Source organism: Aulonocara sp. 'chitande type north' Nkhata Bay, linkage group LG9 (assembly GCF_057382095.1).
Source record: "Aulonocara sp. 'chitande type north' Nkhata Bay isolate Kocher_YH1m ecotype deep benthic linkage group LG9, A_spYH_male_GT1.1, whole genome shotgun sequence".
Taxonomy (NCBI): domain Eukaryota; kingdom Metazoa; phylum Chordata; class Actinopteri; order Cichliformes; family Cichlidae; genus Aulonocara; species Aulonocara sp. 'chitande type north' Nkhata Bay.
In genome coordinates, this window is record NC_141352.1 from 984,411 (window position 1) to 1,009,330 (window position 24,920).

Below are 24,920 nucleotides of genomic sequence, written 5' to 3' on the forward strand. Positions count from 1 at the left end.
GGTTTCTCTTCTTCTTACTTTAGCAGCTTTGTGGTCCAGCTACCCAATTTCGCTGTGCAAGAAACTGCACAATGACAATAAAAAGCTCTAAGTCTAAGTCTCTAAATATGCTCAAACACAACTTTGATGTAAGAAACTGTCCACTTTATTCAGAATGATTCAATAAACTATACACACTTTTATCCTGTACACTTTTTCCATGTCCAGTTTTCTGTATTTTCATTTTGAGCACCACTCCTAGTATTCTTTAAGAGGCATTTATGCAACTTTAGGGTAATCAAAACATTGAGATGTTATGATGGCACTGTTTCAATCTTGCCCAACCTCTGTGTAGATTAACCAGAGGTTAGTTTTCCAACCCTCAGAAGTACTGCAAAGTCTGCAGATTCTTAGGATTTCAAATCTTCTCATGTGAAGAGGTTTATCTGACAAGGGCTTAAATGTAACAGATTTTAATTTATATGTTCAAGTACTAAAACCACAGTGTGTTGAACACAGAAAGTCATGTTCCTGCTCCCCCCTCCCCCTGTGGTTGTGGCCCTTAGAAACTACACAGACTGGCCTGCAACCCAACAAAATGTCCAACTTTGCGGCCTTTTGAACAAGCAGTTTATAAGTCATCAGTTATTTGTGGTTGATATTATGTGTTTTCCACATCTAACATCTCTGGATAATCCAGTAATATAATGCACAAGGTAATTTAGAAGTGCGAATAATATCCTGCCTTTTAAAGGTTAATCCCAAACCCCTGTGTTTGTCAACGTAATAATAATAATAATAATAACAACAACAATAACAATAACAACAACAACAATAATAATAATAATGATAATGATAATATGTCATTAGAACTAGGGATGGGTATCGAAACCCGGTTCTTGTTGAGAACCGGTTCCCACTGTTTCAATTCCTTGGAATCGTTTGCCATTTTTGCAAACGATTCTCTTATCGACTCCAGTCGCCCCAAATGACGTCACCACGTTGCGGAGCGTCATTTACCTGGCAGGAAACGCGGCGGCTCAAACGCTCAAAAGTTTGGTTATACTTTACGAGAACGGATGACAACAGGGAAACTTGCAATACTTGCAAAGTAAATATTTCATTTAAGGGAGGAAACACTACGAACATGCAAAAGCATTTGCTCACAAAACACGCGATGACCTTAAATGAATGTCGTGTTTTTAATTCCGCTCGACTCGTGAATCTCAACCCAGCAGCAGCGGTAACGTTTGCACGTCCTCTCCCGTTAATGCAGCAGGTAAATAATCAACTAACAGTCCATATTATGTTAGCGCGATCTGCCTTATTACAAACCTGCCATTACTGTGCATTTAGTGACCATGATGAGAGAGGCAGTCTGGCTCAGATGCTGGCAGCTCTCGCTGCAGTCTACCGGTAGCGTCTCCTTTCAGGCCAGGATAGACGAATGTCACCGAGCAGTGACTCAGTTTGTGGTCAAAAGTTTGCACCCATTTGCCACAGCAGATGCCCCGATTTCACTTTGGTAAGTGAATGTGTTTAATTGTAGGCAGGGACATTTCTGGATATTCTTGTGTAATTGCTACAGAACAATTTATGTTATACTTTGTTATTGCTACAGGAGAATATTTATTTTATTATTTTACATTTACAATTTTTTTTCCTGGGGACCCTGTGACACCACATTGAAGAGCCGTAGGCTGGATCTCTTAAGATCTCACTGTTGGGTTTCTAAGGCCATACTCCTAAATTACTCCTAAATTTCTATCTTGTTCAAAGAGAAGATATAAAACAAAGTTCTGAGCTAATCGACCTTAGTGTTCTCCTTTTTAAAAATAAGAATCGATAAAGAATCGAATCGTTAAACAGAATCGAAAATGGAATCGGAATCGTTAAAATCTTATCAATACCCATCCCTAATTAGAACGTATGTTGCTAACTACAAACGGTCCATTGGAGTGAACGGAGCTCTGCAGCGAAGCGGCGCGTTCACAGTTTCGGCACTTCTCGGGTGTTTGCGTCACCGACTCGGGCCACAGCGCCTCCATTTTGATTTCACTTGCATGGTAGCTTGTGTGCAGTGTCGGAATAAACGGGAGAAAAACAGGAGCAAACACGGAGGCGCCGAGATTATTACAGAAATGGACGGGTAATATTAAATCAGTGAAGCTAACTACACGGCATTTCACACATATTACGGCAGCAGAGCTGTAACTATGTGATAACGTCATTTTATGAGAGAGCTACGGGGGAAATGGGAATGTTGTGTTAGCGGGTTTCCATAGCGCCGCATTTTTCTTTGCTATTTAGGAACGGCTTAATGTTAGCATGCTTTTCTAACTTAGCACCGAGTCGCTGTTTTTCTTATGAACTGTTCTAGTTGTTATTTAAAAGCCTCTCATATAAAGCGACGCTTTCAGGGAAAAATGCTTCTTTTTTTTCCTAAGTTGTACTTGACAGTAGCTTGCTACCGGCTCGGCTAATAAAGTTTAGCAAACCGTTATGCTAACTACATGCTACACTACCACTGCTCCTTTGTGTAGCACCTGACTGCGTTTAAATAACCAGTGTATGTAAAAGGTAAAGAGAGTGAAACGTGCCCTTACTTTAAATCAGTATTCCTAACTTCCGATTAAAAACATCCTATTTTGTGGAGTTTTACGGTTAAAGCATAGAAACAGTTAAGCTATGCCTCCTGTTGATATCAAACTTAAACTTGACGTATCACGTTGAGTTGAGTTACTAGTATTACAAGTGTACTACAGTGTGTCATTTATAGTATCTGTTCATTGGGGTCGAAGCGAGAATAACGTGAACGTTAATTAAAGATGTTATGAATCATAAGTGAGTTCATGGGGAGGCGGGTGGATGGAAAGGCAGTAGGTCATGTAGGCGTAGAATACACGTTTGGCAAAGCTATTTACTTATCAGCACAGAAAAGGAAATAGACTGCATGTATAAGCGGCTGTAATAACATTCATAAAGGGTCCATGTATTCAGTCCGTGCACAGTGTGGAGTTAAGAAGCAGCTTTGGTTCTATGTGTTATGGACTGGAGTGTCATGAGAATACGCTGACATCTACTCATATCTAGTGCTGTTTTGTATGTTTCTGTTTTATGTTGTTCTGATGTTTTAAATCCCTTAATTGTGAAAACAAAATTATTTCTTTCAGCATCAGTGATGTTGCAGTTGGTGTAAAGGTGAGTTTCTTTACATGTGTGCATACTTAAACATGCAGAACACTTTTCCCTTCCCGCTGTCACCAAAGCGCTTGCTCATAGAGGGTCATATGATTGTTGGGTTTCTCTCTGTGTGCATTACTGTAGGGTCTATCTTACAATATAAAGCACTTTGAGGCGACTGCTGTTGTGATTTGGTGCTGTATAGGGCTGGGCGATATGGCCTAAAATCAATATCACGATAAATAGAGCAGTTAACCTCGATAACGATAAATGGACGATAACCACCCCAAGTGCCAAAAAAACAAACGTTTTTTTTTTTTTTTCATTTGATGGGGCTGTGGCAGGCAGCATAGTTCCTCCAGTTATTTTGATAATATTATTCCCCCTAGACCTATTCATTGCAATTATATTATTACCACTTTAAAGGACTGTAAAATGTCACTGAAAATAAATGAAGACAATAGTAGTAAGCACTTTTAGTGGTTAAGATTTATTAACTGAACAAAATAAAAAGTGTAGGATACAATATGTAACCATGCTCTCTAAAAAATGTGTATCCCTTGTAAACAAAATAGTTTAATAATAAATATGTTTCACATTGGCTATTCACAAAGTAAACAATGATTGTGCAAATGTAATGCCATCATGGACAAAGGCCTATCTCTGCTAAGGCCTTGAGGTACTATAACTTGTAAACAAATAATGTCACAAACACAAATGTCAATTGAACACAGAAAAAACTATAATAAATACTAAGCACTGCCATGTGACTAGTGAAAACTACAAACTCTTAAACAAAAACATTAAATTGTGCTGTTTGCAAAAAACTTCAATAGAACACTGATAGTTAAAATTAGGCAGGGCTTGAACATTTTTTTGTTAACAAGCGTCTCCTCTTCCTCCTCCACCAGCTCTACCTCCGTCGCTGCTGCTTCAACATTTAAATCGTCCTCCATTTGTTCACCCGTGTCTCGTCTTGTTACAGGTAGTAGAGTCTTAAAGGGACATGAACATCGCCAACCTGCACATTCTTTTTTTTTTTAAATACCGAATTTACCGACATGGGCAAAATGACGTCGATGAGAGTCATAAATTTCGGTAACGATAAATTTTTGATATATCGGCCAGCTCTAGTGCTGTATAAATAAACTGAACTGAAAACAAGTAACGCAGCACTTTACTTAATCCTCCTGGGAGTAATTAACAGGTAGAAACAGACTCCTGTTCTCTACAAGAACCGGCTCTCGGTTCCAATCCCTAGATGGGGGTATATAAAACTTGGAGACCACCAAAAATAAAGCAGGTGGTCTTTTGTTTGTTTTTGTCTGTGTGTGTGCTGCATTAGCGTAGCTCCAAGGTGTAGTGGTTAATAAGTTTGCTTGACAAGTGAAAGGTTGTTGGTTCAAACTCAGGCATGGCATCTGGTGTTAAACTGCCCAATCAAAGAGGTGACGCTACTTGCTGTGGTGACCCCTTATGGCAAGGAAGAAGCTGCATTAGTAATGACTGTTGTATGTATACTGTTTCCTAAGAGCATGCTGTTTGAGCTTAATATTACATTTTCTTAGGAATAGAACTTTTATCCTGCAGTATTGAACTAACCACTAATCATCCACAACCTGTAGATGATGTTTAATTCAGGGAATGATGGAGTCCATTCATAAACATGAATAAGTGTTAATGTTGTTTTCTATTTAAATTCTGAATAATCATATCTGAAGCTCTAATGTGTTGCAAGAAAGAAAAATATGTGTGTGACTTATTTGCTATCGGTTAACAGATGGATTCATGTGCTTTGACTATTAAACAAGTTCCACTTGAAAACATCCGTGTTTTAATCTGACATGTGCCTCCCAGTTATTGTGTCAGTGTGTTTATTCAGACTGAGGATAAGAATGGGTGAACCTGAAACCTTATATTCCTTATATTGCTCCAGTAAATATGCATGTGGAAAAGTTACTCCACATTTCACACTTGTTTGCTCGTGAATGCGTTTAGCTGCTCCGGGCAGCTAATCTTATTTGTTGAGTGCCAGGTACATTAAGGTGTGTAAAGGCTGAACTGCCAGATTGTTCTGATAGTGTGCTCCTGGGAAATGAGTTTATCTCATCAATATTTCAGTGTCTGAGGCAAAGACCAGTGGGCTTCCAGCTGTTAGAAGACCCATTACTCCTACCCTGTTGGCTGTGACACTTGTGTGCTCACCATTTTGGCCTTACTCGGGCTACTTTTCCCCTTTGAATTTATCTGTACCATGTTTCTGTAGCTGAGCCTGCAAGTGACAGAAGAACAAACAGTTCAAATTCGGCGACACCTCCACAAGGAGGTGGGATATGAAACTATTAGAAAGTTGTGTGTGAGATGGGTCCCTAGCTATGTTGGTTGCCACCCCATCAGTCAGGGTTTAAGAGCAGAGGGTGCCTGGCAGTGCCAGCAGGCCTTCAGAGACCTTGTATAGCTCAGGGTGAGATGACACATCCCTACATCTTACTTTTAGCAATTTAAACTGACACAGGCAGAGGAGCGAAACCATTAGTGTGATGTTTTGTCTTCAAGGGCCTGTCAGGAAAGTCTTTTTCTCAGCAGTGCCTGATGCTGTTTTCTTTTCCTTCCACAGAGAGGATCGGATGAGCTGAGTATGTACAACAATTCCAACTCTGGCATGAGCAGTAACAGTGGTGAGTTCGTTCCAACCGCCCATGAACTCTGAGGGGATTGATGGAATTTGCATGCAGCCAGTCGATACAGCAGACCTAAGGATTAGGTGAAGTAGGCTGCATGAGTTTAGGTGGAGAGAGCTGTTTGGTGGGTAACATCACGCTCCTTAGTAGGAGGGCACCTACACACCATAGCCAGTGGCTGGAACAGACATGGAGGATATCCCTCCTCTCTGTTTAAATGTTATCATTCCATGCATGAAGGTTTTTCTGATGTTCTTCCACTTCCCACACCGCCCCTGTTGAGTTTGTGACACGGCCTAAGCATATCTGCCAGCTTCCTTGTGCAGTTGAACTTCCCTGTATGCCAGCTTTCGATACTCTGATGGAGTTTCCTTGTTTCACAAGGATCTATCTGGACACAAGCTCAACTGTTCTTTTCCTTGCTGTACGCAGCCACACTTTCAGTCTCTGGAACAGCTCCAGTCCTGTCTTGGAACATTTGAACTGGGAAAAAGTTATTGAACAGGCTTACTGAAATGTATTTAATGCTATTTAATACTCAAGATGGCTCCTGTATGGAGAAACTAGTTACACGAGTGATTTTGGCCCAGTCTTCCACACGGACAGTCTTAAACTGAAGGATCTGTTGGCCCCTTCTAGGAACTCTGAGCTTTAGCTTCCATAGATTTTTCAGTTGGGTCTTCTTTGAAACAGTTGTACCTGCTGATTCCTGTCGCTCTCCACACTTCCTCCTTGGTTCTTGAACAACTCGTTGGATAATCCTTTTCACTCACTGCATTGCAGTTTTGTCTCCACAATTAAATCCATCACAAAAAATTAGCGCATTGTAATCGTCACAGTGCTGTGTGGATCCTAGCATACTTGCTGATGCAGGAAATGTTCTGTTTGTTTTTTTTAAGTTTGCCTCATTGTTTCTAATTCTCGACATTTGTTGACAGTAGCAGAAAATCACGAGCTTTACCTTTAAGATCCCAGTGTGTCATTGTAGTGCACCTTTCAGTTAATCAGCATTTCTCCTGAAATCTTAGATGGGGCTCCCAATGGCAGTGATAGTAAGAAGCTAAGGGTGGAGGAGGCCCTGCCGTCTCGTGTGATCCACATTAGGAAGCTGCCAAACGAGGCCTCAGAGACTGAGGTCATTGCCCTCGGCCTCCCCTTTGGCAAAGTAACCAATATTCTCACACTGAAGGGAAAGAATCAGGTAAGTGAATCAGGCTGTTTAGCATTTGTATAATTTCATCCAAAACAGTTGTTAGGCTCAATTTGAAAGCGCAGATAAATTCACACAGGACAAGCCATTCTTAGACACCAGCCTGTAAATGCATCTGACAACTGTTCCAAACGCAGTCGAACTGCAACATGTTGAATTTCATTATTAAAATAACCAAGTAAGAGTGAGTCAACAAATTCAGCTTTTTCTTTCTTTCTTCTTTTGCCTTCTCTTCTAACGTTCAGGCGTTTTTGGAGATGGGGACAGAGGAGGCAGCTGTCACTATGGTTAACTACTACTCCAAAGTAACTCCCCTTATCCGTAACATCCAAGTGTTTATTCAGTACTCCAATCACAAAGAACTCAAAACTGATGCTGCTAATCAGGTTAGTGGAAACTAACAGACTGATATGTTAGTTGTTGCACAGCTTCATGTTTTTAAAACGTGCTTTCAACTCGTGTGCCTCATCACTGCTTGATTGCAAATGCATGCTGTTATTTGGCTGCATTAAATGCTTGGAAATATCTGGAATCATTACAAAAAAAACAACAGCCGTAGAAGGTGCCTGTTTGATATTTGCCATCTACATTAATAGCTGTGTGCTGTGCTTGTGTTCGGGTGTAGCGGACCCAGGCCGTGCTGCAAGCAGTGTCAGCAGCCCAGTCACCAGGGTCCGAGGTACAGGAGGTCCTGGCTGCAGTTTCCAGTCCTGTGCTGCGCATCATTATTGATAACATGTTCTACCCTGTAACGCTGGACGTACTGCAACAGGTAGGCAGCAGTTAACAAAGAGTATTTGCTGCTTGTGGCTGAACAAGAAACCTCCAGTTTCTTTGTCTTGACAGATTTTCTCCAAGTTTGGCACAGTCATGAAGATAATCACGTTCACCAAGAACAATCAGTTCCAGGCTCTTCTGCAGTTCAGCGATCCTGTCAGTGCACAGCAGGCCAAACTGGTATGGTCATGTTTTCTTGCATGTCTAATAGGATTGTCCCAGTACTAGATTTTCAAACTCTATATGAGTCTTAGGAAAATACTCTATATCATTTTTGACACCCCCCCAATCCTGCAACAATATAAGTAAAGGTGATGAAGTCTTATCTTGAAAAACTTGGCCTGTTAATTTTCATCCAATATTCCCATTTATAAGTTATATTTAACAAAATAAGTGTTTAAGTTTCAGATTTTTTTTATTTTATCATATAAAAACCTGAGCGCTTACTGTCAAAAAGATTGTAAGTTACTGTGAAAGTAGAAAAGTTACTTTTTACTGTGTTGTCCACATCTGCTTTCAGCTTCCCTCAGTCTGCAGTTTTTCAGGCCGTCACCTCTGGTCCTCAGGCCTGAAAGCTCAGGCTGCCCTGCCTGCATTAGTTATCCATGCTCTGGACTCTGCAGAGTTCATCTAATAATCAGGCCCCATCTTATCTTAATGTCTCTCTTCCACAGCATGTCTTTATCCTGTCTTCCTTCTCTCACCCCAACCAATCACAGCAGATGGCCCCGCCCCTCCCTGAGCCTGGTTCTGCCGGAGGTTTCTTCCTGTTAAAAGGGAGTTTTTCCTTCCCACTGTTGCCAAAGTGCTTGCTCATAGGGGGTCATATGATTGTTGGGTTTTTCTCTGTATGTATTATCATAGGGTCTACTGTTGTTGTGATTATATAAATAAAATTTAATTGAATTGAATCTACAGTTCCCCCACAGCCAGCATGATCATGGATTTGTAATCTGTTCTGTCATGGCTCAGTATTCAGTCTGCTGTTCATCTTTTATTTAACCACAGTCCAGTAGCAGCTACGTTAATCATAAAATATGGCTAATGGTTAAATGGTCAATGTGCCAGACTCAGCGAAGCGGCGTCGTGCTGCTACCATCAATAATACAAATGGTGTAACGACCTTTTCAGTTCTTGAGCACAGATGTCATTTTCCTCCTCCTAGGCACTGGATGGCCAGAACATCTACAATTCCTGTTGCACACTCCGTATTGACTTCTCCAAGCTGGTCAACCTGAATGTGAAGTACAACAATGATAAGAGTCGCGACTACACCCGACCTGAGCTGCCAGCTGGTGATGGCCAGCCCAGTTTTGACCCCACAGTTGCCGTTGCTTTCAGCAAAGACTCCAGTTCTCTCCTCGGTAAGATCCCAGGTAGATCCCACTTTTATCTTTCCTCTTTTGAACTTGACGTTGTTTGTTCTCACTCTGCATTCTAAATCAGGTTGGTGTGACGGGAATTCACACGAGCATCTTCAACTTACATTTGTAAATATTACTTTTTCCCCTCCTTTTTAAAAACAAAAAAAAAAAGGTAAATTATCAGATAAACTAAGTTCAGATTGATAACCACATGAACTAATTAAACTAACAACTAAAAAAAACAACTTTCTCTTTTGCACATAATTAACATAATCTGGTCCTTAGCAGCAGGCTAATGAGCTAAATACAGTCTAGATAAGGACCGGCTCTTATTCAGTGCTTTTCTGCTAGAAATGCTTTATAGACTGATGAACGACAGTACATGACATTTATTTAACATAAAATATACATAGAAGCAGGCCTGTCAAAAACTAAGCACACCCTTACTGCTTCCATAGGAATTGAGTGGTTAAGTAGCAGCTAGGTACTGTAATACACTTGGATGCACTTGATCGCAATTGATCATAAGATCACCTCTTTAAAAGTAAGCTGTTTCTTTGTTTGTTTTTCCTTTGCTGGTCAGTAGGATTCAGGTTTTTTGAATACAGTGGCAAGAAGAAAAGATATTAGGAAGGATCTTAAAGTGCCTGTTGTTCCTGCTGCGGATAACTCTACATCCTTTCAAAAGTGGATTCAAGCACCAGAAATATTTGTCTCTCTGGAACCATTAATTTGAAAAATCCGATTAGCCACTTACATTTTTAAATTGCTCACTCACTTCCCAGTCATACTTTGGAATTAGTCCCAGTATGTTTCACAAAATAAAATGAACATGGTTGACACTGAGGTGTCCCTCTTCTCATACTGACTTTGTCATTTTCTCTGTGGAGGTTGAGCAGAGCAAGGGTGTATCTAATACACAAAATAAAAAGCTCGTCTGTTTAATTTAAACCCCCAAATCTGTGTAATTGCAGAAATGTGTCTGGTCTCAAATATTGCACATGCACATTTCTGTGCAGGTAAGACCACAGATTCAGGTTTGCATCCACACGGTGTCAGCTTCTGACAGTTTCTGCAGTAGGTAAAAGCTTGGTTTTGCACCAGTCACATTTCTTGGACCGTCACCACCACAACATGAGACTTGGTACCACTGACTGACTCGGTTCCCTTATTTAGACTTAAACCAATTGATGAAGTTTCTTCGTGTGTACGTGAGTTAGTGCCCTTTCTTAAATCTTGCCGTATAGTCTAATGTACATAGCTTATCATACCATCTACATATTGTCTCTTCCTCACGTCTTGTACCAGCTGTGTGAGGTCACAATGAAGGTAGGGGAGGGGCTGATCGCATTAAGAGATTTGATTGGGTAGTACAGTGTCTAAATGAAAGAATGGGCTGCTGTCAGTGTTCGTACAGCTGGTGCAACAGCTCTTCAGGCCGGTCCATTGGCCCGTTATGCCAGATTACCAGTCCAATTCTAAATTGCCCACAGTCTGAATGGTTGTTTGGTTCTCTGTGTTAGCTCTGCGACAGACTGGTGACCTGTGTAAGGTGTACCCTTCCTTTCGCCCTATGGTAACTGGGATAGACTCCTCCTCCTCTGCGGTCATGATGAGGATAAGCAAAAGAGAATAAATGGCGTAGTGGAGTTTTCACCTAGGAGGTAATCCTGAGAGTTGTTGACCCACCCTCTCATCATGGGAGTCATTAAGGTGTCATGGGTCAAGTTGTGAGTGTGTGTTGAATTACCGTAAAGGAAACTCAAAATAGAACGTTAACTACCGTAGGTAATGTTTGTAATGCTATAAGTAAGTTGTTCCATCTATTCAATATAACCTCTGTCTTGTGTCAGGGTCTAATAGAGATTGACAGACCACGTGACTTTCGCGCATTGCATGCAAATCAAATCAAATCACTTTTATTGTCACATCACATGTGCAGGCACACTGGCACAGCACATGCGAGTGAAATTCTTGTGTGCGAGCCCCACAAGCAACAGAGATGTGCAAACACAACAACACAAACGAGCAAAATACAAGAATGGCCAACCTGAAACTAATAAATATATGTACAATATATAATAGTGTATGCATTTCTGGATGTGTATACTAAATATTTTCCTACGTGTGTGTGTGTGTGTGTGTGTGTGTGTGTGTGTGTGTGTGTACACATTTTTACAAATTAAATAGTAAAAAAAATAAAAATAAAATAATAATAATAATAAAATATATAAAATATACAGAGTTGAATATGTGCAAAACAAGTGGCATTTATATACAGTGTGGAGTGCATAATGTTAAAGTTCCAGTAGTGAAGCTGAGGTGTCTATGACGTGTTCAGCAGTCTGATGGCCTGATGGAAGAAGCTGTCTCTCAGTCTGCTGGTACGGGACCGGATGCTGCAGAACCTCCTTCCTGATGGAAGCAGTCTGAACAGTTTATGGCTGGGGTGACTGGAGTCCTTGATGATCCTCCCCGCTTTCCTCAGGCACCGCTTCCTGTAGATGTCTTGGAGGGAGGGAAGCTCACCTCCAATTATCCGTTCAGAGCACCGCACTACTCTCTGGAGAGCTTTGCAGTTGTAGGCGGTGCTGTTGCCATACCAGGTGGTGATGCATCCAGTGAGGATGCTCTCAATGGCACAGTGATAGAAGGTCCTGAGGATGCGGGGGCTCATGCCGAATCTTTTCAGTCTCCTGAGAAAGAAGAGGCGCTGCTGCGCCTTCTTCACTGTTTTGTTTGTGTGTACTGACCACGTAAGATCCTCAGCCAGATGTACACCAAGGAACCGGAAGCTGCTCACTCTCTCCACAGCAGCGCCGTTGATGGTGATGGGGGTGTGTACTTCTCTGCACCTCCGGAAGTCCACTATCAACTCCTTTGTCTTTGCGACGTTGAGGGTGAGATGGTTGTCTTGACACCAGTGGGTCAGGGCGCTGACCTCCTCCCTGTAAGCCGTCTCATCACCATTGGTGATAAGACCCACCACTGTAGTGTCGTCCGCAAACTTCACAATGATGTTGGAGCTGTTAGTGGCTGTGCAGTCGTAGGTGTAGAGTGAGTACAGGAGAGGGCTCAGTACACACCCCTGTGGAGCACCAGTGTTCAGTGTGATGGGGGATGAGGTGATGCTGCCCAGTCTGACCACCTGGCGTCTGTCAGACAGGAAGCTAAGGATCCAGCTGCAGAGGGAGCTGCTCAGTCCTAGATCCTGCAGTTTCCTGTCCAGCTTCGAGGGAACGATGGTATTGAATGCTGAGCTGTAATCTACAAACAGCATCCTCACATACGTGTCTCTCTTCTCCAGGTGTGACAGGGCAGTGTGTAGTGTCAGGGCTATGGCATCATCAGTGGACCTGTTGTGGCGGTATGCTAACTGTAGAGGGTCCAGTGAGTCGGGTAGTGCAGAGCAGATGAAGTCCCTGACCAGCTTCTCGAAGCATTTGCTTACGATGGGGGTCAGGGCTACAGGTCGCCAGTCGTTCAATGAGGAGATGGTGGAGGATTTGGGTACAGGGACGATGGTGGCCATTTTGAAGCAGGCTGGGACTACAGACAGAGAGAGGGAAAGGTTGAAGATGTGCGTGAACACTCCAGCCAGCTGAGCCGCGCATGACCTGAGGACGCGGCCGGGAATCCCGTCCGGACCAGTAGCTTTGCGTGCGTTCACCTTCCTGAAGCACTTCCGCACATCCTCCTCAGACACAGTGTGCGCACTGACGTCATCCGCGGTGCGCACACTGTCCGGTCTCGTGGTGTTCGCTGTGTCGAATCTAGCGTAGAATATGTTTAGATCCTCACACAGAGAGGCCGTGGTCTGCGGTGTGCTGGTTTTCCCTCTAAAGTCTGTGATCGTGTTTAGTCCCTGCCACATACTCCAAACCATCAACGTGTCTTTTAGACCCCATTCCTACAAAACTGCTCAAAGAAGTCCTGCCATTAATTAATTCTTCGATCTTAAATATGATCAACCTATCTCTAATAATCGGCTATGTACCACAGGCCTTCAAGCTGGCTGTAGTTAAACCTTTACTCAAAAAGCCATCTCTAGACCCAGCAGTCTTAGCTAATTATAGGCCAATCTCCAACCTTCCTTTCATATCAAAAATCCTTGAAAGAGTAGTTGTCAAACAGCTAACAGATCATCTGCAGAGGAATGGTTTATTTGAAGAGTTTCAGTCAGGTTTCAGAGCTCAGCACAGCACAGAAACAGCTTTAGTGAAGGTTACAAATGATCTTCTTATGGCCTCTGACAGTGGACTCATCTCTGTGCTTGTCCTGCTAGACCTCAGTGCAGCGTTCGATACTGTTGATCATAATATCCTATTAGAGCGATTAGAACATGCTGTAGGTATTACAGGTACTGCACTGCAGTGGTTTGTATCATATCTATCTAATAGACTCCAATTCGTGCATGTAAATGGAGAGTCCTCTTCACACACTGAGGTTAATTATGGAGTTCCACAGGGTTCAGTGCTAGGACCAATTCTGTTTACATTATACATGCTTCCCTTAGGCAGCATCATTAGAAGACATAGCATACATTTTCACTGCTATGCAGATGACACCCAGCTCTATCTGTCCATGAAGCCAGATAACACACACCAATTAGTTAAACTGCAGGAATGTCTTAAAGACATAAAGACCTGGATGGCCGCTAACTTTCTGCTTCTTAATTCAGATCAAACTGAGGTTATTGTACTCGGCCCTGAAAAGCTTAGAAATATGGTATCTAAGCAGATTCTTACTCTGGATGGCATTACCTTGGCCTCCAGTAACACTGTGAGGAACCTTGGAGTCATTTTTGACCAGGACATGTCCTTCAACGCACATATTAAACAAATATGTAAGACTGCTTTCTTCCATTTGCGCAACATCTCTAAAATTAGAAATATCCTGTCTCAGAGTGACGCTGAAAAACTAGTTCATGCATTTATTACTTCCAGGCTGGACGACTGTAATTCATTATTATCAGGATGTCCAAAAAACTCACTGAAAAGCCTTCAGCTAATCCAAAATGCTGCAGCAAGAGTCCTGACAGGGACTAGAAAGAGAGAGCATATTTCTCCTGTTTTGGCTTCCCTTCATTGGCTTCCTGTTAAATCCAGAATTGAATTCAAAATCCTGCTCCTCACATACAAGGTCTTAAATAATCAGGCCCCATCTTATCTTAATGACCTTGTAGTACCATATCACCCTATTAGAGCGCTCCGCTCTCGCTCTGCAGGCCTACTTGTTGTTCCTAGAGTATTTAAAAGTAGAATGGGAGGGAGAGCCTTCAGTTTTCAGGCCCCTCTTCTGTGGAACCAGCTTCCAGTTTGGATTCGGGAGACAGACACTATCTCTACTTTCAAGATTAGGCTTCAAACTTTCCTTTTTTCTAAAGCATATAGTTAGGGCTGGACCAGGTGACCCTGAATCCTCCCTTTGTTATGCTGCAATAGATGTAGGCTGCCGGGGGATTCCCATGATGCATTGAGTTTTTCCTTTCCAGTCACCTTTCTCACTCACTATGTATTAATAGACCTCTCTGCATTGAATCATATCTGTTATTAACCTCTGTCTCTCTTCCACAGCATGTCTTTATCCTGTCTTCCTTCTCTCACCCCAACCGGTCGCAGCAGATGGCCGCCCCTCCCTGAGCCTGGTTCTGCCGGAGGTTTCTTCCTGTTAAAAGGGAGTTTTTCCTTCCCACTGTCGCCAAAGTGCTTGCTCATAGGGGGTCATATGATTGTTGGGTTTTTCTCTGTATCTATGAAGCGCCTTGAGGCGACTTTTGTTGTGATTTGGCGCTATATAAATAAAATTGAATTGAATTGAATTGAATACTCCGAGCGTTGTCAAACTGTTGCTCCACCCTGTCCCTGTACTCACGTTTGGCTGCTTTGATCGTCTTCCGGAGTTGGTAATGTGCGTGTTTGTAGTCCGATGTGTTCGCGGAGGCAAAGGCGGTGCTCCGTGCCGCGCGAACATCTCCGTTAATCCAGGGTTTTTGATTTGGGAAGGATTTAACTGTTCTGGATGGGACGACATCTTCCACGCATTTCCTGATAAATCCACAGACTGAGTCTGTGTACTCATCAATGTCCCTTGCAGCCACGTGAAACATTTCCCAGTCCGCGTGATCAAAACAGTCCCGCAGCGCAGACTCCGATTGGTCCGTCCAACAGTGCACCGCCCTCCGGGTTGGAGCTTCCTGTTTCAGCTTCTGCCTGTAGGCGGGCAGGAGCAGGATGGAGCAGTGATCTGATTGGCCGAATGGGGCGCGGGGGAGGGCTTTGTACGCATCCCGGAAAGAGGTGTAACAGTGGTCGAGTAGCCGGTTTCCACGTGTGTTGAAAAGGATGTGTTGATGGAGTTTTGGTGAGACTTTCTTCAGGTTTCCCTTATTAAAGTCCCCGGTCGTGATAAACGCTGCCTCTGGGTGTGCGGTTTCCTCGCTGCTGATCGCGCTGTACAGTTCCCTGAGTGCACGGTCAGTGTCGGCTTGTGGGGGAATGTAAACAGCCGTAATAATCACTGCTGTAAATTCCCTCGGTAGCCAGAATGGCCGGCACTTAATCATCAGGTACTCCAGGTCCGGTGAGCAGAAGGATTTGACCGGGTGCACGTTCGCATAATCACACCAGCTGTTGTTGATCATGAAACACACACCACCGCCTCTGCTTTTCCCAGTAAGATCCTGTGACCTGTCCGCGCGGTGCACGGAGAACCCCGGTAGTTGTATTGCGGAGTCCGGTACCTTGTCCGATAGCCAGGTTTCTGTGAGGCAGATCACGCAGCAGTCCCGCATCTCTCGCTGGAATGAGATCCGTGCCCGAAGCTCGCACAGCTTGTTCTCCAGAGACTGCACATTAGCCAGTAATAAACTGGGTAACGGTGGTCTGTAAGTGCGCCGTCTCAGTCGAACCAGAACGCCAGATCTTCTCCCTCTGCGTCGGCGTTTGCGGCCTCCAGGGCCAGAGAACAAAGGCGTCTCAGGTGAGATGAATGGGGGGTCTGCAAACGGAGCGTCCGTGTTGCAAAACTTGAACTCCGTAAAGTTATAAGAAAGACCGTCTTTTATGTCCAGTAAGGTTTGTCGGTCGTACACAAGGAGACAAGTGCTGCTCGTGAAAAAATAAAGGAAAAGTAAAATTAAACACAGAAGAAAGCCGTTGCTTGGGGGAGCTCGCGACGAGGCTGCCATACTCGGCGCCATCTTGTCTTATTGTCTTGTCTTGCAACGCAAGCATTTGCAGCACCGCAAAACGTTCATTCTTCGGTTCCAATAAATTCTTGCTCTTTCTTTGCCCCCCAAAATGTTATGTACAAAACGTGTACAATGCCGGTCCGTACAAAGACAGACTTGATGAAAAGTCAAAGAAAAGATACGAGGAAAAAAATCAAAGGAGTGAAAGTGTTAGATCCTTACGAGCACACAGAGGGACAAAAGACGTTAGCGTGCTGCCTTAACTTTCACCACGCTCATATTTATAATTATATGCTTCTTGGAGTGAGTGCACACACTCATGAAGTTTAGTAACTTCAGGTCACTGCAACAAGCCCAGGTACAGTTTACCGACGGATGGGTGCAGGACCTTGAAATGCACCGTGTAGAAAGTAAAGACCATCGTACGTATCATAAGTTTACCAGTCTCACAAATCGTCTTCATAAATACACATTCCTTAACCGTTTATTAATATAACATTTGAGCTCAATGGTAATTAATTAGTAGTGGAAATAATTTCTGGTAGCATCACAGAAATGTAGCAGTGACAATAATATTGTATGCTGTAATCGTACTGGGCAATTAGTGATACAAAACACCTGTTTTATCCTGTGAATAAAAGTATATGTTTTTGTCAGTGTACCATAATAACAGAAGCGAAACGCAATATTGTGTCAGGACAATTCACTATTTATGCACAATAAATAAAGGAGCATAGCGCGACAATTTCTGTTCAGCGCCAGACTTGCTTGTAACCTATATCACCAATTATGTTAAGAAAAATGACGCATTAACTACAACAGCAGACTGACCTTTGTGTAAATGCTTGGAGCAGACTAACCTGTGAGCTGGAGAGTTCTGGGACGTTATATTTGGTCTTTGAATGGCTGCAATCCAGTCGCGTCTTTGTTACTTCGGAAACATGGCTCGAACAATTTCTCTTCAACGACGTAATCCGATAACAACCGATCTCTTTACCCGTCGGCTTCCCGTGGCTGTCATGTGACCGGCTGTTGCAGTTAATAATACAACAGCTTCTTGACATTTTTGTGTTTATTTTTATCGCTGTGTAACTGATTTCAATTGAAAGCCTGCGTGCGCTAGTACCTCTTGCCACGAGTTCCCAGAATCCTTTGCGGTTTTACCCCTGAGTGACGTCACATTTTCAATCTCTATGTAGAACAACAGTCTGTGATCTGCCCTCAGTTTGATTGGCTCCAAAGCTGAACTGTGTCCCTGGTTATTGGTGCGAAATCACAGCTTCTAAACGCCACTGGTAGGAGTTGGTTGGGTGAAACAAAAACTACTATTCCTACAACTACATGTCCACATTCTTATTTTGAGATTATTTTAAGAGGGTAACACCATTCACCTCGCATGTGATAGATACCCAGGAGGAAGAGAAACACAACCCAGTGTGTCTGGGCTGCATTACTGCATTTGTTACAGTTACTGTGATCATTTTTGGAAAACAATGATAAAGTGCATCCAGTGTATCAGACAGTAGAAAATGTCTTTGTGTATGGTACAAAGAAACAGTTTTGTGTGGTCAGACATGCAGGGTTTGAGAGGGTTGTACTGTGTTCTTCCCATGATGTATTGTCACCATCATCAACATCGTTAATGATTTTCCACTCCGTGATTGTCTGCTTCCCGTCAGGAGCTCTGAACCCTCTGAGTGCGGCGGCAGCTGCTGCTGCTGCAGCGGGCAGGGTGGCCCTCGCTGGGCAGACAGGCTCCAGTGGGGTCCTGCTGGTTAGCAACCTCAATGAAGAGGTTAGTAATACTGACACCAGTAACACCAGTAAAGTGGAAAGTCTACAATTAAAACTCCACCGCTCCTACACACCACCTCCATTCATCTGTTCCTGTTTTTTCTGTTGCTCGCTGTGGGTCAGTTTTTCTATTTCCAGATTTGTTTTCTTGTGCTTGTCATTAAAGATGTGTATAAAAAAACTCATGTTTGACACTTGAATCTGTTAATCTTGATAATTTACTTTGCTTTTGTGTGAGACACACACAGACTGAACACACAGTTTGCTTTTCATGAACTTTCTAGTCTTAGAACTGCAGGAAAAACAAGGCTTCCTTTATGTAAGCTGTAGTTTCCCAAAGGTTCCTTTGATTGTATAATATTTGTTCGCATTCAGATAGCCTGTTGCCTATATGTGTTACCTCCTAACCAGCGTGTGTAGACATCATTTTCATTGTAATCACTGAGCTGTGTGGAGCAGTTGATGTTCTACATCTGGGCTCCTGTTGTAGGTCTAGTTTTATAAAATACTTTTCCTATGAACATTTCTTTACTGTAATTTTGTGTTGTTTTTAAAAGCAAGAACTTATTCTCCCCCCCTGTTTTTCCTTTTTTGGTCCACTTGGTGACTGCAGGATTTGACGTTTATTTCATAGGCACCCGAACCCTCTCCCCTCTTTCCTGTTCTGATAATCAAACCTTCCCTTTTCTTGTCAAACTGCATCTAACTCTGCTAACTGTCTGTCTTCTCTTTTTCTCTCTAAGCTCTCCTCACCTCTCCTCAGCTCATATGAAATCATTCTGTGGTCTCCTAACTGTGTCTAAGCCCTGGGAACAAACACCTGCTGCTTGCTCTTTTATCCCTTTTCTTCTGTTTTTGGTTTGTGTGTTTAAACTGATTTGGCATCTGACTTGTCTGCTCTGCTCATCTCTGTGAATGGTTGTGTTATTCTGCCTTTGGACAGTATCTACACCACTTAAAGCCCTGATGCTAAGATACTGTGCTCATGCTTTCTTTTAGCTTTGTGGATTTGTGTGAATGCCATGTTATACTGAAGTGGCCTTCACATCAACTCTTTCATGCAAGATTTTGTTGCCTTTTATACTGCATGCTATCTAATCTCCTTGTGAACTCGTGTCACACCATTGCTGAAAGACATTCAGTTTTCTCACAGCTGCTGCATGTTCTATTTGTCCCATTGTTGTGAATGAGTTTGAATATTATTATGATTTGAGATGAATGTACCTTTATCCCATGCTTGTCTAGGATGAAAGCCAGTTTTTTTTTTAAACTTTGCTCTATTTTCTCCAAAGACAACATTGATCCAAGCCATTATCTCTGACCAAACTACTTGCATTATTCCAGTGTACTGACCTGTATTTTATTTTTTTTGTCCCTCCCCATTCCTCATTTTTTAAATCTCCTTACCCAAATTTGCATTTGCCTCCCTGATTTCTCTCTCTCTCTCTCGCTCTCTCTCTCTCCCTCTCGCTCTCTCTCGCTCTCCCCCCCCCCCCCCCCCCCCCCCCCCTCTCTCTCTCTCTCTACCCTGCTCCACCTTCACTCCGTGTGCTGGTGGGGATTTTATAAATATATAACCTTCAATCACCCTTTCTTCCTCCCATATTAACCAACCCTTCTTCCCCTCCATGACCCCTCATCCACCGCTTGCTCCCCTCCTCCATGACCCACCACCTCCATCACTCTCCGGGGAAAAACAAAAACCACCATTCCTCCTACCTACCTCCGTTCTGGATCGATCTGTCCATCTCTACCTCCGCTCCGCTCCGACTCTTCTACCTCTCTACCTGTCTCACGCTGCTTGTTGCTCTTCTCTCCCTCTAAAGATGGTTACGCCCCAAAGTCTGTTTACCCTCTTCGGTATGTTATCGTTAGCTCTCTCTCTCTCTTCTTTCTTTAGCTCTACTTTTCTTTCTTGTATCTACTCTTTCTATTCTACTTTCATTCTGACTTTTTGTTGTTGTTGTTACTATTATTATTGTTGTTGTTATTATTATTATTATTATTATTATTATTATTATTATTATCATAGTTATTATTAATATTGTCATTGTTAGCATTACAAGCTTCTCTATATTTGTTTGCTGATTGTAGATTTGGTCATTTTGAATCCTCATTGACCGCCTGTTAATTGGTTTGGGTTATGTCATGTCATTACTTTGCCCTAAAATTTACTACTTAGTAAGAAGTTAATGCATGTCTAAGCCATTGGTTTTTGCATGCTGTTTTTATTTTTAGCCATCTCACATAGCTTGATAACGTTTCTGCTTAGAGGGTGCTTCTTCTTTATCCTTTATCTGTTTTTTTCACACACTTTCATACACCTCACACTCTACAGTCTAAAATAAACCTGTGTTTCTATGCTGTCGTCTCTGCTGTACTTTGTTTTTAAATATCCTTGTCTCCTGTGAAACCTTGAGATTTTTCTAACTGCCTGCTTTTTTTCGTCCCAACCTCTTCTCCTATTGCCGGCTTCTGGGTCTGTCACAGGAGTGTATGGTGATGTCCAGAGGGTGAAAATTCTTTACAACAAGAAGGACAGTGCTCTCATACAGATGTCTGAGTCCAATCAGGCCCAGCTAGGTAAGTGGATATCTCTGTTATATGGATGTCTGACTCGTCTGTAGTGCAAGTCCCATAGTATGCTGTGTAATAAATATTTTGGTCCTGTGTTGATCATTACACTTTTCTTAAATATAATGCAGCACAGTCATTACTTGCCAGAGAAAGTAATTCTGTTACTTTTTTACTCAGTAAAATGAGCTGAAACGCAGGCTTGTATAATTGGCAGCTAACAATATAAACATTAGAATACAGTCCCACACACCAGCACAAATGCATATCGTGAGGACATATACACACTGTCTTTTAGTTTTTACATAAGAACTCAAAGCAAAGATGGCAACCAGTGATGTCACTGTAGAAATGGTAAATGTCTGTATTTATAATGAGGCGATCGTGGCTCAAGAGTTGGGAGTTCGCCTTGTAATCAGAAGGTTCGAGCCCCGGCTTGGACAGTCTCGGTCGTTGTGTCCTTGGGCAAGACACTTCACCCGTTGCCTACTGGTAGTGGTCAGAGGGCCCGGTGGCGCCAGTGTCCGGCAGCCTCGCCTCTGTCAGTGCGCCCCAGGGTGGCTGCGGCTACAATGTAGCTGCCATCACCAGTGTGTGAATGTGTGGATGACTGGATGACTGGATATGTAAAGCGCTATACAAATACAGGCCATTTACCATATATAGCGCTTTACTAGTCCCTAAGGACCAGTGTGTTACTAGTCCCTAAGGACTAGTAAAGCGCTTTACATATCTAGTCATCCACCCATTCACACACACCAGTAGGCAATGGGTGAAGTGTCTTGCCCAAGGACACAACGGCCGAGACTGTCCAAGCCGGGGCTCGAACCGGCAACCTTCCGATTAAAAGATGAACTCCCAACTCTTGAGCCACGATCGCCCGATAGAAACACACGTATAGGTAGAAATAGAGGCTACAGTGCTCAAGCCTGACTTCCTCATCCTTTTGTTACACATGGTTCTGGGTCAGCATGCACTCAGCTTTTTCATTGGCTAGCTCTGTGTCTGCATGTTTTCTGCAGGTACTTGCGCCCCAGTACCAGGGTGGCTGTGGCTACATTGTAGCTTGCCATCACCAGTGTGTGAATGTGTGTGTGAATGGGTGGATGACAGGTTGTGTAAAGCGCTTTGGGGTCCTTAGGGACTAGAAAAGCGCTATACAAATACAGGCCATTTACAGGCCATTTACTTTAAAAGAGATGAAGTTAGCATTGTAACATGGTTATTTGTCCTGGATGCAGTTTGCAATTTACCAGCAAACTGTTATCCATTTATGCAAAAACAAAATAAAAAAAAAAAATAAAGAGTCCTTCTGTGTGTCATCATACAGGACACTTAAGCCTCTTTTCAATTAGTACCTATTCAGGTTGGCTCGTCACAGTTTTCAGGGTTTGCCATTAGGTCATAGTACCAGGTAACAGGTCCTTTTTTTAGCACCTACTTGGCCATGGTTCCAAATGATCCCAAAATGTGACGTCAACAGACTGCATGCCACCAGTTGGCTAGTCAGTGGCGTCACGAGAGTGTCTCATTCATGAAAATCAAAACCGCCGTTTTTAAAACCTGGCAACAAAGGAAATGGCTAGAAAAAACAATGCCATGGTCCACAGACTGAGCAGCAGGCATATCGTCGCCTCGATGTCCACTTTGTAGCGTGCGCGTCACATACTAATTACGTCATGGGACGCTCAGCTGTGTTGCTATAACGATGGACACGCGCAGTTCTTCCATTTCTAAGACTTCCTGTTGCCAACAAATCTGTGAGAAGGCAAGGTAAGGAAGACAGAGCCCCTGCAGGACTACAGCCAGGGACATGCTCTGTGATCCACATGGGGTTGACATCAACTGCATCACTGACTACATACATTTCTGTGAAGATACCTAAAGCGCCTTGAGGCGACTGTTGTTGGGATTTGGCGCTGTATAAATAAAATTGAATTGAATTGAATCCCAGCCAGGACTGTATGCTGTTTTTCCAACAATAAGTCCTGGATCAACATTGACAAGAAGGCCCTGCTGAATGAGTTGAATGTGGGGCTAATAAGGTGTAGATGCATACAGACCAAAGTCCATCTGAATAACACCAAAGAGGTGTGGAGAGATGCAGCTGATGCCCTCAATCAGATAAATTGGCAGTAGCCTGCACACAGCACGAACAATGAACTGACTCTCTATCTTAACAGGGTCAGTACTGGGTCCCCTGCTGCCAGTCCTCATACCGGACTGTGATAGTAGGGATGGGTATTGTTTAGGTTTTATCCGATACCGGTGCCAAACTGGTACTTTTGAAACGGTGCCGGTGCTTAAAGAATGGAGAACACAAACTTTGTCCATAAACCTCTTAGCAGTCTCTTTTTTTTTCTGCAAAATGATAACCAAGTTAGCCTTTTCTGTTGATACAACATACCTCCTTTGGTTGGAACCGGTGCTTAAACAATGGAAAACACAAACTTTGTCCTAAAACCTCTCATGTTTAGCTGTGTTTGGTTTTTTTTTTTTGTAAAAGGATAACAATGTTAGCCTTTTCTGCAGCTATCACCTTAAAGCACTTGTTGCAGGCTGCTGAGTTTGCATCTCTTGCTGTGTACAGCCAGACTTTTGACCGCTTTGACCATTTTTAATCTGTAGCTCTGCTCTAAAAGAACATACGTACCGTACCGCCTACTATCCTTGGAAAGGTAAAATGATTGGCTAGAATCCAAAGTGTATGACATCTCAAGAAAAAAAAAAAAAGCACTGAAATGTGCGCTGCTTTTCGGTCTGGTTACTACCGGTTATGTCAGAACCGGTGCCATAATGGCACCAGATACCGCTACCCATCCCTAGTGATTGGTGTCCAGCTAAGAGCGTAAGTGTAGGGACTACACCAAAGCAAAGCTATAGACCCTGGTCGCATCAGGTCTGAATGACTTCAGACCAGTTACCTTGACGTTAACATGTCATCAAGGTGCTGGAGAGACTGGTTCTTGCCCGACTTAGCTTCCAGGTGAAACATGCTCTCAACACTCTTCGGTTCACTTACCAGCCTCTTGTGGGGGTGGATGATGCTGTTATCTGCCTGTTGCAACATGCTCGCTTTCACATGCGTGGAACTGGTAGCATTGTGAGAATCATATTACTTGTCTTTCCAAGGAAAAACAATTCAAGTGAGAAGTTGCTCGGGGTGGGTATCACCACTTCTCCTGTCTCCTGGATTGCCGACCACGTCTTTAAGGTTGGGCAGGAGTGGTGAGGAACTATGTGGAGAAGTCTGGAAGAAGAGCAAGCATCTTTTATTGTTATTATATGTTCACACATAACGAAGTTTTGTTTTGGTACCTCGGCACACATCAGACACAAGTTGTTGTTTTTTTTGTGTGTTTGTTTTTTAAAAAATACGTGTTTACAGAAACCTATTCCAATTACAGTTATATAACCGATATGGACAATGTGTAGACTTTCAGCTTCCATTTGAGGGTATCCACATTGAAATTGGGTGAAGGGTTTAAGAGTTTTTGCTCCTTAACACGTGCCAAAAGTAATTAGCTAATTGACTCATAGTCGATTCCATGGCCAGGTGTGGGCAATTCCTTCATTATGTCATTGTCAGTTTAGCAAATAAAAGGCATGGAGTTGATTTGAGGTGCACTATAAAACAGTTGAATGGACACTATCTATGTGTGCAGGAAGTCACAAATAGAATTTAGATGTATTTCACAGATCTGGGGGAAAAGCTCTCCCTCAGTCTGGTGGTGCATGTTTGTATGTTTCTATACTGCTTACCAGATGGAAGCATTTTAAACAGTCCATTGCCAGGGTGGGTGGGGTCTGCAGTGATACGTCAGTGCCGGAGATGGCAGTAGGATCAATAAAGTAATCCGCAAAGCTGGAAGCATCATAAATCAGAACTTGGAGGCATTTGAGTCATTGAGAGACGGGACTGTGCTCCACCATGGATAACCCATCGCACCTGCTCTACTCCACACTTCTAAGGCAGATTTATAGTCTACATTTTATTTATTAAATGCAACTTACACTTCTCTCTTACACAACGCCAGTCTTACATTTACTTTTTTTTAACCAACTTTTACTTTACTATTTAAACCATTTTTACTTTTCATTGTTTTTTGTCACTGTTGTATACTGCAGGAATTATATCTCATAATATAAGGCCCTTATTGGACACC

General features: G+C 42.8%; 2 protein-coding genes across 8 annotated transcripts in view; one reads left to right on the forward strand and one right to left on the reverse strand.

Moving 5' to 3' along the window:
* The first annotated feature begins 1,951 nt into the window (after positions 1 to 1,951).
* Positions 1,952 to 24,920, forward strand: part of LOC147321376 (polypyrimidine tract-binding protein 2-like) — a 40,649-nt gene continuing 17,680 nt past the window's right edge. The window contains exons 1-12 of one of the 7 annotated variants that reach the window (XM_086305310.1): positions 1,952 to 2,128; positions 3,153 to 3,180; positions 5,780 to 5,840; positions 6,872 to 7,044; positions 7,299 to 7,439; positions 7,679 to 7,825; positions 7,900 to 8,010; positions 8,996 to 9,206; positions 18,066 to 18,181; positions 20,007 to 20,040; positions 20,671 to 20,763; positions 21,777 to 24,818. In XM_086305310.1, coding sequence (XP_086161436.1) covers positions 2,043 to 2,128; positions 3,153 to 3,180; positions 5,780 to 5,840; positions 6,872 to 7,044; positions 7,299 to 7,439; positions 7,679 to 7,825; positions 7,900 to 8,010; positions 8,996 to 9,206; positions 18,066 to 18,181; positions 20,007 to 20,040; positions 20,671 to 20,763; positions 21,777 to 21,895 — 1,320 coding nt within the window. In that variant the 5' untranslated portion in view covers positions 1,952 to 2,042 and the 3' untranslated portion in view covers positions 21,896 to 24,818. The other 6 variants (XM_086305311.1, XM_086305306.1, XM_086305307.1 and 3 more) reach the window with 6 other exon arrangements.
* On the reverse strand, positions 11,138 to 16,395 carry LOC147321377 (uncharacterized). Its single transcript, XM_086305227.1, has 3 exons — positions 16,386 to 16,395; positions 12,509 to 12,956; positions 11,138 to 12,268 (listed from the first exon to the last, which is right to left on the reverse strand). The coding sequence occupies exons 1-3, from the start codon at positions 16,393 to 16,395 to the stop codon at positions 11,521 to 11,523; spliced, it is 1,206 nt and encodes a 401-aa protein (XP_086161353.1). The 3' UTR covers positions 11,138 to 11,520.